This window comes from Drosophila persimilis, unplaced genomic scaffold (genome assembly GCF_003286085.1).
Source record: "Drosophila persimilis strain 14011-0111.01,24,50 unplaced genomic scaffold, DperRS2 tig00000798-arrow-arrow-pilon, whole genome shotgun sequence".
Taxonomy (NCBI): Eukaryota; Metazoa; Arthropoda; class Insecta; order Diptera; family Drosophilidae; genus Drosophila; species Drosophila persimilis.
In genome coordinates this window covers 582452-598089 of record NW_020825355.1, presented here as the reverse complement: position 1 = coordinate 598089, position 15638 = coordinate 582452, and the positions used below count along the sequence as shown (strand labels likewise).

Here is a 15638-nt window from a genome sequence, read left to right as displayed (position 1 = left end):
ATTTACGCTCAACTAAGCCGTGCTCAAGTGAAGTACTTAAACGCCGCCCCGACGCGCTCGGTCATGAGTGGATGGATGGGAGGTGGATGGCTGGATGGATGGATGGATGGACGGATGGGATGGGGATGGATGCTCATGTTTACCGTAATGCCCAGTCCATTTCCATTTGCATTTGCATGTGCACGGCCAGTACGATTACCATTACCATTTGGCATGCCGAGCACGTTTCACACTCTCGAGAGCAGTCCAGCGAGGGCCATAAATGACCGATCTGAGAGGGATCAGGAACGGGTAATCGGCGTTAGAAAGCTGCCACAGACTGCGCATGGCATGGGGCAAGTGCAATGCATTTAATGCCCAACTTGTTCTGGTTACGTTACGCTGCGGTGCTGGCGGACTCCAGAAATGCATTTCACTTTCTCAGAAATCAATAACCGACCGCGCTCGAAGACGCCCCATGGCATGTACTCGCACTCGCACTCGCACTCGTACTCGTAATCGTGCTATGTGAAGGCACCTTTATGACTGTTCCCAATCAATCCTCAGCCGAGGGCACCTCTAAACTCTAAACTGAACCTTAACTTAATTAAATAAATTCAGCTTTCCTCCCTCTGCACTGTACTGACCAATCGACGAGTACGAGTATGAGTACGAGTACAATTGTGGTATTACTCAACCAAAAATGTTCGTTGATTAACGCTGAGGCACCCAGGCTCCCAGGCACGCACAAGATCGCTTTTATGTGAACTTCTTGGGTCTTTGGCTTATTTACTTTATGATTTGGGGGCTTTCTTTCACATAGTAGTTATATTTTTTATGGGCTCTCTTGTGGAAAGTCATGGCGTGGCTGCATGCCCCGTAATAATGAGTTTGGCACCTCCAGAAACCGTCAGAATGCACTGTGGGAAGATGAGATATGCTATAGTATTGGTGAGCTTTAGAAAGCTTCGGCACTCGAGCATCAGTTGAGAAGCTTCTGCTTGTGCGTCTGTGTGAAAGCTTCTGTACGTGAGACGTGTCTGTGTGAAAGCTGTGATGGGAATAATCGATTTGCAACTGCAATTGCACTTGGACTCGGACTGGGCTCATTTAAAAAACAGTAGCTACCATGCAGCTGTCTTCGCTGATGTTGTGTCGGCTCTGATTGCCCCAGGCTGCTGCTGCCGCTGCGATAGGTCAGATGGCAGATAGCGAAAAGATTGTCAACTTTCCAAATGCCATAAAGAAATGAGCCAGACCCCAAACAAATAACAACTTCATTTCGCATTGCATATTTGTATATTGTATATCTTTTCTCACCCATTTCACCCGGTGCAAGCGGCCGCCGGCTCTCCGGCCATCTATCTATATCTCACACCACTCCTGGCAGTATCTCCCACTTACTCTGCTCATCTACGAGTACGTATATCGCTGGGAGTTTTTCAGTCTGTGTTTTTTGTGTTGGTTTGGCATGCGAGCCGCTTCCTCAAATAAATCGCACGGCATTTGCATGTTGAAAAACAATTTCTCAGGTCTTGTTCGGCTCGGTCGCTGCTTGATCTTGCTGTTGGATTAGTCGTACTCGTATCTCGGCCCAGTCGGATTCAGAGAGTCCGAGGGGGCCGCCTTTGATGATATATGCCACATGGCGATGGTCATAATATTTTTGCGCAATTCGGTTGTCGTCGAGCGGCTTTTTAACTCAATTTATCGATCGTTAAGTAAATGCATTAATTTTTCTCACCGCACCAGCACCGCTCAGCAGGCACTGCACTGCCACCGCACACGGCATTTCCCCTGCCGTCTGCCTGTCTGCCCGGCTGGCTGTCCCCAATATTGATTTATATTTGAAAGCCAAATTCCCAGCTTGTCAATTAATTATGAGCATGTTGGAATCGAACCGAACCGAACCGATCCGCGCCGATCTGCGCCGATCCGATCCGATCCGATCCGAGCTGCAGTCCGTCCAGTAATTTCTCACTCAATTCGGTTGCAATTGTCGGAATGTTTCCCCGTCGACAGCTCTATCTTGCCACTGATTTACTACATTTTCCATTTTTCTTCGTCGATTTGTTTATTCAACTGATTAGTTTTTGTGGGATGCGGGGAGAGAGCGCCTTTGTTTATCGTTCCCCGCTCTGGGGCGAAAGTTTTCCCTCTTGCGGAAGGTCTATTTAATAGTTATGCATTTGAAGAACTTCCCACAAATATTGCTCCACTCTCAAGCCCCAGTCCTGGGACTGCCACTTGGCCAACATTCTGCCATGATCACAATACAAGAAATATGTTTTAATAATGCCAGCCGCCGAAATTAGGCAATCGTTAACAGACACTCGAACCGATCTGAGAGCTTAGAGCTGAGTGCGCATACATTAACCAGAGATACGAGAGATACTCGCACAACGCCAGTACACCAGTGCTGGCTGTTGGGTGCTGGGGGCTGGAGGCCCCAAGATTTTGGGCCCAACGCCAACAAGAGCGACGATTTGCATTGGATGCAAAGTGGGCGATTTGCAGGCGATTTTCCAAATGCCACAAAATACACATTTTCTGCATGCGATTTGCTAATGATTCCGCCACTAAATGATACTCGAACCGAGCCGCAGTTTCGTTCTCGAGCGGTTCGTGATCACAGACATTTTTCTAGTTCCATTTGGATGGAATAACCAAACTCAAGGTTTGTTATGGCTTCAGTGGAGTGGGGTATCAGTAGGAGATGCAGGAAACCATCTAGAGATCATCTTTGAACTGCAGTGCGGACTGTGGTTCAAATATCAACTGAATAGAGTGGCTGAATCGTAGTGATCAGTCTAGTATATCAATATTGTACCTACCCAAGAGTCCATTCGAAAAGCTAATCTCAACCAAAATCAAATCAATTTTCTATCACTTTTGTGGTAAATGATTTTCGGGCAAGTGATTTTCCCCCACAGCCCCCTGCCCCTGCCCCTGCCCGCTGCCCCTCAGTGACCTGACCCTCCGCTGAGCTTGTGTGGTTTATTTTATGACATTTATACAATTATTTTTCAACACAAGCAACGCTTGTTGAAATATCATTTTATTTTGCCAGTCTGGCTGCCTGGCCTGCCAGTTGGCTGCTTGCCTGCCTGCCTGGCTGCCTGCTTGGCTGCTTGGCTGGGCCCACACCCTAATGAAAATAATGGCCAAAACAAGTTGCCTACCAGCTTGGGCTCGGATCGGATCGGAACGGAACGGAGCTGCTGCTGCTGCTGCTGCTGCTGGTGGTGTCACAATGTCTGGGACCGTCGAGAGATCTGTGACGCGGTTGTACGTAACGTAGTACTTGTAGTTGTTCTTGCAACGCCCCGCAGCTAAACATGAGATGCATTTTTTGTCTCTTTTTTTAAACAGAGAAAAACCCGCCAAAAAACAAAAAAAAAACAAAAAACTTTTGATACGAGGTAGTCTGGTTGTGGTCGAAAATCGAATTCTTGAATGAACCATTAATCTTGTTGGCAGCTTGCCGGACTCGGTCATTAAATGCCGCTGCTGCTGCTGTAATTGCATTGCCCGAGACTCCTGCCGGAGTCTGCCTCATGGACCAAAGCCCGACTTTGGTTTCGGTTTCGGTTTCTGAAGTATCTGAGGTTTCTGCCGTTTTTTTTTTTTTTGTTTCTCTGGCGAGCAAATTAATGCGGGTTTGTCATATTACAATTACGATGCTTGGCCCGTTTGGGCTCTGTCTGTGGCAGCTGGCTTTATTACACCTGCGCCTCAATGCGCCTGCGACGACGACGACGACGACTCCCCTTGGGGTCCAAGCCAATCCAAAATCCAATCCAATCCGATCCGGTTCTCTGTGCAGATACTTTTTTCCACTAGACTCTAGAGAGTCGGTCAATTGGTTGGTTGGTTCTCCGCTCATTTGCTTGCCGGGGGTGCGGTTAAAGTTCAGCTAAACATTTGACAATTTATAATGTTGTTTTTGGTGTGTTCTCACGATTATAATTTGCTATAAATTAAATGAAAATTCTACTAAATTGGGTTGATTTTTTCCCATCTAAACGTTGTCGAGCCTAGGCAGAGGGAGACCTTAGCTAATAGGACTCTCAAGCAGCTCAACGATTCCTTGAGCCATCATCCATTCGTGTGGGATCCTATAAAACTCGTAATCTTCTTTTCGGGGCTTTCCGCTGGCAGGGAGATCAATGTCTCATCCAATCACCTCCATCCACCGTCCACCATCCAGTGGTGCAAACTTTATTGAATTGCCGAATGGGAAAAGTGAAAATCACCTTTCGAGATGTCGTTGTTGTTGTTGTTTTTCAATTTGAAAATTTTCCATGCCCGTCTATGGCCAGGCATAATTTGTTAATTATTTTCCAAAGCGTAGCGTAGCTCGTGTGGCCGCGCTACAACTTAATCAAAGAGATGGGGCCAATTAAAACGCCACCGCGGGATGCCTGCCGCAGCGGTGCAACGTCGGACGGAGCGATAAGAGAGCCAGAGCCAGACCCAGAGCCAAAGACACCCCAGGCGCCGCCGCCCCAGACTCCGAACTAGTTTAAAGAAAGCCTTTCTTTCTCCCATGAATGTTGTATGCGGCATATGCATGTGCACGTGTATGTGTGTGTGTGTGTGTGTGTGGATGGGCCAGGTGGGGCTTGGGTGGGTTGGGTCTCGAGGTGAGGCAAGGTGAAGCGCAACGAAATGGACCAAAGCGAACCGCTGCTTAATTACGACCAAGTAGAGGCGGAACTGCAGCCACAGATCAACTTCATTGATCCATTGACGGATAGAAAGGAGATTGACTCCACTCGGCATTCCCAAAGCTGATCTCTGCGATTCAAGCCAGCGACAATGACTCCTCCAGGGAGTTCATCACGACTCAGACATCAGACATCAGCCATCAGACTCGAGCAGGTCCAGATCCCGATCCAGAGACTGGAGGCAGACCGGACTGGTGGTGGGATGTCTGTGACAGCAGTCTGTGGGCAGACGACCGACTAGCACATCCTCAGCGGAAGTGGGCGAAGTGTGGCGACATCCGCTGGAGGCTTTTCTGATATGCCAGAGATGCTCCTCCTGACAATCTGCCATAATTTGAGCAGCTCTTGCAGACATCTAATCGAAAATCAAAGCCTTCGAAACTGTTTATTTCCCTGGGTATCCTTTGCCATTCAATTAATTCCATAACAGTCCCTCCATAATTTCGCTCCAAAGTCCAGTCTCCAAAGGAGAAGAGGACTTTGGGTCCCACCACCTGCCATCTACCTCCACACACCACACACCACACGCTTCTGCCTGCTGCCTGCTGCCTCCTGCCTGTCAATTAATGGACTCTGTCTGGCGGAGCAAACCAATTTCATCTTATTATCCCACACAGAACTCAGTGGAACAGCACGGAACGGGTTCTGACTTGGGTTCTGGGCTCTAGCACTCACGTTTTGTGTCCAGTCTCGGTCTCGATCTCGGTCTCGGCCTACCTAAAAAATATGAGAAAAAAAAGAAAAGCAGAAACAGGAAAACCAACGCAGACACAGCCGCAAAATGATTTGCAGTTCATTAAGACGAAACCCCCACCGAAATCCCAAGGAGGCAGGCGACGAGGGGGACTAGACGATGACTAAGACCCTGCCTGCTCGGAAGGCAGTTTGTGGTCCGCACGAGAATGAATTGTGAATTGGTTTCAGTTTAGTCTGGGTCCCGTCCAGAGGACTCTGCAGCCAACGCAGAGTCGCCAGACATGTGTCTGATAACGTCCCGCCCGATTGTTTGAGTGATGATTATGTCTGCTGCTCCGAGGACAAGGTGTGGACGTGGACTTGGACATGGACGTGGACTTTAGATAAGCCAGACAACAGCCTTTGGGATAGGGCTGGGGCTGGGGCTGGAGCTGGAGGGTGGGCTTGGCTGATTAGGAGGCTAGAAGGAGTCCAGATGAATCTCTGGGCCATTCGATGGCTTTCTTCGCGGCTCCGCTCCCTGTGGCGCACTCGTATATGGCACCAATCGATGTGCAACGCCTTTCCTTTCCCCCACGAGGCTCGGCTGACGAAGCATGTCGAATCCCCAAAAGACTTTCATCATTGATAAAGCTCTAATGCTCCACTCTATTCTCACTTGCAGCAGCATCGCCAGGAGTCGCAGTCGCCGGACTTCCATCGCTATGCGAGCAATGGCAAACTGCCGCGGGCCTCCGCTGCAGCATCGACAAACGGCAATGGATTCGTGGCTGGCACCACACAAACCGTCACCGTGGATGTGCACAACCACAATGGGCCGGCTGGAGCTGGGGCTGGGTCTGCGGCTGGGGCAGGGGCAGGCGGCAAGCAGAGCAACATCATCCACAGCCACAGCCACAACCACAACCACAGCCGCAGCAGCAGCCTGAGCCACAACATCCATGCGGCGGCGTACAGCGAACTGAATGCGGCACCACCGGCTTTTGCTACACCGCCGACGCGTAGGCGGTTCTTCAACCACAAGAATCTGCGGAGCGCCCTCATCGGAGGAGGAGGAGGAGGAGGTGGTGGCGGCGGTGGCGGTGGCAGTGGTGTAGGCGGGGGCCACCGACGCACAGCCTCCAACGGGGGCTGTCCCATTGACACGGCCTCGATACTAACCGGCGGTAAGTTTAGACTGGGCTCAGACCGGGTTCAGCTGGGGTTAGGTTCCCTCCAAAGTCCCCCACAAAAGCAAAAACCAAAAAGAAAGCCAAACATTCACCCAGCACCTTCATCCAACCACCATCGTTGTCCAGATCATCACCAACACCATCATCATCATCATCATCATCATCATGACCAAGCCAGAGGCAAGGAATCGAACGCCCTGAACACCTCCACCTGCTCGGACTCGGCGGTGACCCGGAGACGCCGCAAGAGCGTCAGCAGCAACAACCTGAAGACCTCGACCTCGGCCAACAGCGAGAACCGCCTGAATCGCCTCAGCCTGGCTGGCACCTCCGTCTACGCGGGGCACCTGTCCTCGCTGGTCTTCGGCAAGATCAAGTCCCTCTGGAGCGTCAACTCGTCCAACTCGAGCGAGGCGGGACTCAATCAACTAGCAGGCAATACCCCCAACCTCCATACTCCAGTTCTTCCAGATGTTTTGCATGTGTTTTTGCACCACGCCACTCACTGATTGTCCTCTGATCGCCGTTAACCCCATATAGTCCTTCGATTTGCATGATTTGAACCCTAGAACATTGTTAGATGTTTGTTAAATGTTTTGCATGTTATTAAACCTTTAAAATGCCTGTCCTAACACTCGCTTCCTCTCGGTTCACAGGTGGCGGCGATGCCTTGGACCATCACTCCTCGTTTCTGAACGAGAAGCTGCAGAAGGATCAGCTGCATGCCCGGCTGGGCCTGCTGCTAAACGACAACTGCAATGGAAACTCCAGCAGCAGCGATCCATCGCCCCACTCGACGAGCACCACCAGCAGCAGCGGAGTGGGTGCCGCCAGCAGCACCACCACGAGCAGCTCCTCCCAGAACATCAGCCCCGAACAGACGCTGGCCAGTGGCGGCTGCTCAGGGCTGCTCAGTGGCAGCCAGCTGTCAGTGGCCACCAGCCACCTGGCCAAGGACGACACCCTGAGCCTGTCCAGCAAGTTCAAGGTCGGATGCTCCATGCTGCATGTGTACGAGGCGCTGCCGTTGCCGGGCAAGTCCCGCAAGGGAGCCACCCGACGCTCGACACGATCCAGCCAGCAGGCCTCCTCTGCGGGAAGCAATCGAGTGGCGGGCTCAACGCTGGCGGCTGTGAAGCTGGCCCTGAAGCCGCTCTTCTTTGAGGTGCCACTGCAGGAGCCAGATCCGCCGTACGTCGGCCGCCAGTGGCTGGTGCAGCAGCTCTCGAACATACTCCTCGGCACCGAGACCCGCGTGGTGCTCATCAACGGACAGCCGGGCACAGGCAAGACCGCCTTTTGCCTGCAGCTGGTGGAGTACTCGTGCTTTGGCCGCCGCCAGATGCAGGAGGACCCGGACGGCATATACAGCCAGCTCCAGCTGGGGGCTCACAACGAGCGCATGCGCGGCCTGGCCTCCCACATGGTGGGCTACCACTTCTGCCAGGCGGACGCGAATCTCACGTGCCAGGTGCCGGACTTCGTCCACTCTCTGGCCGCCCAGCTCTGTCAGGCGCCCCAGCTGACGGCCTACCGGGACTATCTGCTCTCGGAGGCCCATCTGCAGGAGATCCTGAGTGTGCGCGAGTGCATCGCAGATGCGGAGCGGGTGATGAAGCTGGCCATCCTGGAACCCCTCGCGCAGCTTCACCGGGCAGGGAAAATCCCCGCCAAGGTGGCCGTTATCCTGGTGGACGCACTCTGCGAAGCGGAGTACCATCGACCCGACCACGGCCACACCATTGCCAGCTTCCTGGCGCAGCTCACGCCCCACTTCCCAGCATGGCTAAAGCTGGTGGCCACCGTGCGCACCCAGATGCTGGAGCTGGTGAAGGCCCCCAGCTACACGCAGCTCACGCTGGACAGCTGGGCGAGCAGCCAGTCGCTGCAGCAGGACATGCTGGACTACATCGGCGCCAGGCTGTCCCACAGTACGGATATTCAGCACAACATCGGGGGAGCGAGTGGCGGACAGGGACAGCCGGCGCAGGCCCAGACCAAGTTCGTGTCCCACCTGCAGTCGCTGAGTCGCGGCTCGATGCTGTACGCGAAGCTCATCCTGGATCTCATTGCGCGCGGGCAGCTCGTGATCAAGTCCTCCAGCTACAAGGTGCTGCCCGTCTCGCTGGCCCAGATCTTCCTGCTGCACTTCAACCTGCGCTTTCCCACCGCGCGCAGCTTCGACCAGGCGGCGCCCATACTAAACGTTTGCCTGGCTGCCCTCTACCCGCTGACGCTGGACGAGATCTACTACAGCATGGAGGCGCTGAGCCATGGCCAGGAGCCACTCAGCTGGCCGGACTTCATGCAGCGCTTCAAGCTGCTCGACGGCTTCCTGATCAAGCGTCTGGACAACACCTACATGTTCTTCCACAGCTCGCTGCGGGAGTGGCTGATGCGGCGCGACGAAGGCGAGTCCAGCAAATTCCTCTGCGATGCCCGGCTGGGCCATGCCGCCATCGCCTTCCGTCTGTCGAGACTCCAGGCTCCCCTGTCGCCGCAGCTGACCTTGGAGCTAGGCCACCACATGCTCAAGGCACATCTGTACGGGGGAAGCAGCCAGCCCATTCTCTCGCCCCGGGATCTGCAATCGTACTGGCTGGCCGGGACGGCGGACAACATATCCGCAGCGCTGGGGGCTCTGCGCAATGTCTACAGTCCCAACCTGAAGGTATCCCGTCTGGTTCTGCTGGCGGGCGCCTCGCCGAATCATCGCACGGACTACATGGGTGGGGCTCCGATCCTGTGCATTGCAGCACACGAGGGCATCCTGCCCATGGTGAGTCTTCTGCTGGAGTTTTGCGCCGACGTGGGCCTGACCAACAGCCAGGGGTGCACACCGCTCATCCTGGCCGCCATGCGCGGCCATTGCGATGTGGTGCGTCCGCTGGTGGCCGCTGGCAGCAGCCTCGGCCAGCTGGACATCACTCAGAGGTGCGCCCTGGTGCATGCCGCTCGAATGGGCCACCTGAGTGTGGTCAAGTATCTGCTGGCCTGCGAGTGGACGCCACGCCCCAATAGCCAGGATGTGAGTCGGTCTGTGGCTCTGCAGCAGGCTCTGATCGGGGCTGCCGCCCAGTCGCATTGCAAGATCCTCGAGGATCTGCTGGACCTCAACGAGAATGAGTTCGATCTGGATGTCAATGGCCTGGAGCCAAGCAGTGGGGAATTGGCCCTCACGGCTGCCGCACGTCACGGATGTGTGGACGTTGTCTGCATCCTGTTATCCCGTGGCGCTCAGATCGATGCCCGCAATCGACAGGGATACTCGGCCCTATGGCTGGCCGTCAAGGAAGGCCACTGGAGCGTGGTGGAGCAGTTGCTGCAGAGGGGAGCGCTGGTGGACGAGCCGCTGGGCCAGACCCGCAAGACGCCGCTTATGATTGCCGCGGAAGAGGGCCACCTAGAGCTGATGGAACTGCTGCTGGCGCGCGGAGCTGCTCTGGAAGCGCAGGATCACGAGGGATTCACTGCCCTAAGCTGGGCCTGTCTGCGCGGGCACTTGGCGGCGACCAAATGCCTCCTCGAGCACGGCTGCAACCGCCACCACGAGGACCACAACGGACGCACGTCGCTGGATCTAGCTGCCTACCAGGGAGCTGCCGGTCTTGTGTTGTATCTGCTGGACCATGGCGGCAATCTGGAGCACATTGATGTGCATGGAATGCGACCTTTGGACCGTGCCATTGCCTGCCGCAACATCCAGGCTGTGCAGGTGTTCCTGCGCAAGGGCGCCAAGCTGGGCCCCACGACCTGGAGCATGGCCATGGGCAAGCCGGAGATTCTGGTGGTGCTGCTGAACAAGCTGCTCGAGGACGGCAATGTGCTCTACCGCAAGAATCGATTTCAGGAGGCTGCCCATCGCTACCAGTATGCACTGCGCAAGATCTCGGGTCTGGAACAGCTGTTGGAGCGGAATGCGGTGTTTGCCCAACTGCGCACCAATCTGCTGCTGAATCTGTCGCGCTGCAAGCGCAAATTGAATGTAAGTCGATCCTCATTTACAGCTAGCCATATATGAATGCTTATGCTAACCATTTTGATCGTTTCAGGAACTTGACGATTCCATAGATTTGGCAACGCAGGCGATTGCCCAGAAGCCGCACAGCTACGAGGGCTACTACGCACGCGCCAAGGCGCGAATGGAACAGGGGGCCTTGAACGAGGCTCTGGTAGACGCAAATGAAGCCATGCAGCAGGCCGCCCAGAGCGGTGTACTCTGTGAGGTTGTCGAGGTGCTGAAGCGCATACAGACCGAGCTGCTCACCCGCATCTCCATCAGCAGCGAGGATCACTTTGCCTCCGGCAAGCTGCCACACGTTGGCAGCGTCAGTGGCGGCGGCGGCGGTGCCTGCGCCATCTATGAATCTCATCACGAGATCACCGATTTGTAAATGTCGATTGTTGTGTATTGTTTTACTCCTGGTATCCCATTCGAATTAATCACGATTCTAAATTTAAAACTACCTTTAGGCCTAACTCTAACTCATTTTTTTTGCTATTTATTGCCTTTGAACGTTTTAATTTAAAATTATTATGTCTTTTAAAATCTTTTTAATTGTGTAATCTTTTTAGTCTGTAATTATTAAATAAATTCGAATTTTTTTTTTATAAATACAATTGAAATAAAACATGTAAGGTATAAAATTAGCATGTAACAATACATTACATTGTAAAAAATTAAAACCTTTTGTGTTATCTTTTGGGGTGGATTTATTTCAAGACGACGGCATACTTTCAGTTTGGGTCCTAATAAGGACTCTATGAAGGATTCCGACAACAGACGCCCTGATCGGCCCACAAATAGTGAAGAAAATCAAATATTTTTGACTGGCGAAAATATCCTTGATCCTTGCTAAGGACTTCATCCAATCAGGGATATTTTTCCGATCACAGGAAGCCGTCGAACGCCACGATCGGCGTACAAATAACGGAGATAAGACGAAAACATTACTGGCTTGTCGTTATGTAGTTGTTGTTAGCTGCTGTACAACAACAACAACAACAACAAACCTCAACTTGCAACTGCTCAAAATGACCGAAAACGAGAAAATTTCAGACCAAGATACCAGGCGAACAGAAATCAGCAGAAGGTAACTCAAGCGAATGCAAATTTTTTGTTGCATACTTTTGGGGATTTACAGTTGCTTTCTGCAGATTTCTGTTCGCCTGATACCCAGCTTCGAAATTTTCCATGTTCGTCCGAATAATTTGATAGTTTTCCTTTGGCTATATCTCGGCTATTTATGGGCCGATCGAGGCGTGGCATGTCATTTCGTGACCGGGAGAGTCCTGCCAACAGATTGGCACCAGAAAAAAGGACATCCATTCCATCACGATTTTCGCCAAAAATCATGATGGTTAGTTACATCATCCAATTTGCCAAAAATCGGCCTCATTTTCGTGGTCGAGATTTTGATGCCGATCGACGGTCTGGATCCCCACGATCCTGGGAAGGTAGGTCCTTCACCGATCTGGCCGTATTTAGCTGAGATATAGCCTGCCGAAGATTTGGATTTGCACATCACTTAAATACTGGTTTTTTCTACAAGCTATATCTCTGCCATACGGCAGCCGATCGGGGCGTGGCATGTCATTTCGTGACCGGGAGAGTCCTGCCAACCGATTGGTACCAGAAAAAAGGACATCCATTCCATCACGATTTTCGCCAAAAATCATGATGGTTACATCATCCAATTTGCCAAAAATCGGCCTCATTTTCGTGGTCGATATTTTGGTGCCGTTCGACAGGCTGGATCCCCACGGTCCTGGGAAGGTAGGTCCTTCGCCGATCTGGCCCTATTTCCCTGAGATATAGCCTTCCGAAGGTTGGATTTGCACATCATGCAAATACTGGTTTTTTCTGCAAGCTATATCTCTGCTAAACGGCAGACGATCAGGGCGTGGCATGTCATTTCGTGACCGGGAGAGTCCTGCCAACCGAGTAGTCGAGAATTTGATGCCGTTTGACAGACATCGCATCAAGGACAATGAAGATATTGCCCTTTTAAAGTTTAGTCGTTATCCATCCGCTCTTTCTCGATCGGCATCGAAAAAGATCCCTTTTGAGTGTCGGAAAAATCTATTAAAGCTCTGTTGGTTGTTTTAATTAAGGCACATAACATACGAGTATATAACATACATAAAACTTAGGTACATTTTATAAAATTCATAAAAATGTGTGATAAATGCAAGTATTAGTCTTTTCTGGTCGTACATTAGTTCAAATTGCACCGCTTCCATAATCGTAAATGCGTTTCTGGTTCCATATAAAAGTGTATAATGCATGATTACTTGTATTCCTGATTTAGCTGGCGTCCAATTAGCCAGCGTCTGATCTCAGAGGTGCCTGCTCCAATCTCGTAGAGCTTGGCATCGCGCAAAATGCGGCCCGTTGGATTATCGTTGATGTAGCCATTGCCGCCGAGGATCTGAATGGCATCGAGTGCTACTTGGGTGGCTTTCTCGGCGCAGTATAAGATGACGCCAGCGCAGTCCTTGGGGCTGCGGTTTCCGGCATCGCTAGATCTGGCCACAGTATAGAGATAGCTGCGACAGGCGCTCAGAGTGGAGTACATGTCCGCCATCTTGCCCTGAACGAGCTGAAACTCTCCGATTAACTGGCTCATTTGCTTGCGCTGATGAGCATAGTCGAAGGCCACGTCGCAGGCGGCCTGCATGAGGCCCACTGGTCCGGCGGCCAGCACGAGGCGCTCAAAGTCCAGTCCAGACATCAGCACATAGACACCCTTGTTCTCCTTGCCCAGAATATTCTTGGCGGGCACTTTTAGATCCTGAAAGACCAGCTCACAGGTGCTGCTGCCACGCATGCCGAGCTTGTCCAGTTTTTGAGCCACACTGAAGCCCTCCCAGCCGGTCTCCACAATGAAGGCGGTAATGCCATGCTTGTCTGCGACACCGCTGCCTCCTGTCTTGGCGTACACAATCAGGGTATCCGCATCAGATCCGTTTGTAATCCAGAATTTACTTCCGTTCAGCACGTAATAGTCCCCCTTGCGTTCGGCGCGCAACTTCATGGACACCACATCGGAACCGGCCCCGGGCTCGGACATGGCCAAGCCTCCAATGTGCTCACCATTGCAAAGTTTCGGTAGATACTGCTCCTTCTGTTCGGGTGTGCCATTTTTGGTCAGCTGATTGATGCAAAGATTTGAATGCGCTCCATAGGACAGAGCCACGCCACCAGCAGCACTGTGAATAAAGTCTTAAAGATTATTTATAAGGACTCTGACCTATTTAGCTCACCGCGAAAACTCCTCCATTATAATGCAGTGGTCCAGATAGCTTCCACCAGTACCGCCATAGTCCGGTTCCGCTGTGATCCCCAGGAATCCAAGATCGCCAAGTTTCCTCCAGAATGGACGCATCTCCCTATGGATGCAAGTAAATGTTATTTTGCTTCTCTTCCATATCGTCATCGCCTACTTGAAGTTGTCCAGTTTGTCGATCTCCTTGGCGTAGGGCGCAAGTTCTTTCTGGAAGAAATTGAACGCTACCTCGCGCAACTTCTGCCGATCCTCGTCCAGCCCGAACATGGCATCGTTGACGGGATAATGGGCCAGAGTTCGGGTGCAGGACAACTGGCGATCGCTGTGCTGCAGCAAAGATCTGCAGGATTTCGCCACAAATCTCAGAGCCATGTTGGTGTTTTTTTTTTCAGTCAATATGGAACCACAAACCTATTATCTAACCTCCTCTGATCAGCTGTGCACACTCGTCGCTCGAAACCAACGAGTGGGAATCAGACAGGTGGTACGATTGAGATGAGAGTCGAATCCAATCATTAAACACTCTGCAAGTAATAGCATTGAATTTAGGTAAATATATATGCTTTTCTCCAATATAAATATTATAAAATGCTCTATGTTTACACGATGGCAACGCCTGAGCGATCAGAGTGTCAAAGCAGCGAGCCTTTGTCAGCTGCTCACAAGTGCTGCCAGTAAGTTCGATTTAGTATGATTTTTTTCAAGCAGTGTGGCAGCACCCAAGGAAACGATAATATTTCAAATCTGAATTCGAAAAGTTTAGCGGGAAACCAAGTTCTAGATCTGCGCAAGACTCTCCATTGCACTCAAACAGTGATTACCATTAGTTGGTGTCTCTTTCACAAGCAGGAGCTTTAGAGAGATGGTGTTTCGGCCAATAAGTAAAGTAAATTCGTAATTATTGCGTTTTGGTTGGCTCTGCGCAGGACTCTACAAAGGCATGGACTGAATGGCTGAATGCATGGACTGGTTACTGGTTACCCGTTACCCGCTGACGCCGCCGAATGCCGGGCAACGCAGCGGCAACGAAATATGCCGACATCAACAATAACAACAACCACAACTATGGCAGAGAACAAGCAGAGCGAGCACGGTGCAGGCGCAAGGATAAACATAAACAGGAGCCGCAGTCAGTAGGGCTAGAGCCTTGGTCTAAATGGAATTAAAAACGCCGAGACCCATCCAATCAGTCCCACAGTCGGTTCCCATCGCTGTGCGTTGCCCGCGGAGCGTCTCCTTATCCGAGCCGCGTGTTCCCTTGGACTCCAATCCCTTTAGCCCCGTGGTCGTGGACTTTTGTGTCTTGTGCTGTGTCCGTCGAGCATAATGTTATACTTGTAATGATAATTAATTAACTGGACGTGCGGGTCAGAAGGGAGAGCAAAGCAGAGCAGAGCAGCGAGAGCAGAGCAGAGCAGAGGAGAGGAGAGGCCGATGTGCAGCAGCCACTGGAATTACAAATTAATGGAAATAGAAAAAGTGAGAGAAGAAGGGCAAATGTAAGCCAAATAATTGAACAATTCGGCTAAGGCAAATCGATAAATATCCTAGCCATAGGCCATAAATAAGTTGCCGCTGTCGCTCCTACTATACCCACCCATTGGCAGGCGGTGGAGCTCGCTAACGTGTGTGCGTTTGATTAATGGTGCTACCCCGAAACTCGACTCCGTCTCCGTCTCCGCCTCCGCCTCCACCACCTCCACCACAATAGGCGTAACCTATTGTCGTTTTCGTTGTCGTTGTCGTCGTCGTCGTCGCTTTCGTCGTCTATA

At 51.8% G+C, this 15638-nt stretch overlaps 2 protein-coding genes across 3 annotated transcripts in view; one reads left to right on the top strand and one right to left on the bottom strand.

Annotated features, from left to right (window-relative positions):
• LOC6602524 (protein TANC2) overlaps nucleotides 1-11089 on the top strand; it is a 55682-nt gene extending 44593 nt beyond the window's left edge. The window contains exons 7-10 of one of the 2 annotated variants that reach the window (XM_026992949.1): nucleotides 6070-6571; nucleotides 6704-7012; nucleotides 7234-10562; nucleotides 10630-11089. In XM_026992949.1, coding sequence (XP_026848750.1) covers nucleotides 6070-6571; nucleotides 6704-7012; nucleotides 7234-10562; nucleotides 10630-10971 — 4482 coding nt within the window. In that variant the 3' untranslated portion in view covers nucleotides 10972-11089. The remainder of the gene's footprint in view (nucleotides 1-6069; nucleotides 6572-6703; nucleotides 7013-7233; nucleotides 10563-10629) is intronic. The other variant, XM_026992948.1, reaches the window with a different exon arrangement.
• Nucleotides 11090-12662: 1573 nt separating this feature from the next.
• On the bottom strand, nucleotides 12663-14304 carry LOC6602478 (isovaleryl-CoA dehydrogenase, mitochondrial). The gene is made up of 3 exons (XM_002027472.2): nucleotides 14024-14304; nucleotides 13844-13969; nucleotides 12663-13789 (listed from the first exon to the last, which is right to left on the bottom strand). The coding sequence occupies exons 1-3, from the start codon at nucleotides 14236-14238 to the stop codon at nucleotides 12868-12870; spliced, it is 1263 nt and encodes a 420-aa protein (XP_002027508.1). The 5' UTR covers nucleotides 14239-14304; the 3' UTR covers nucleotides 12663-12867.
• Between the last annotated feature and the right edge of the window lie 1334 nt (nucleotides 14305-15638).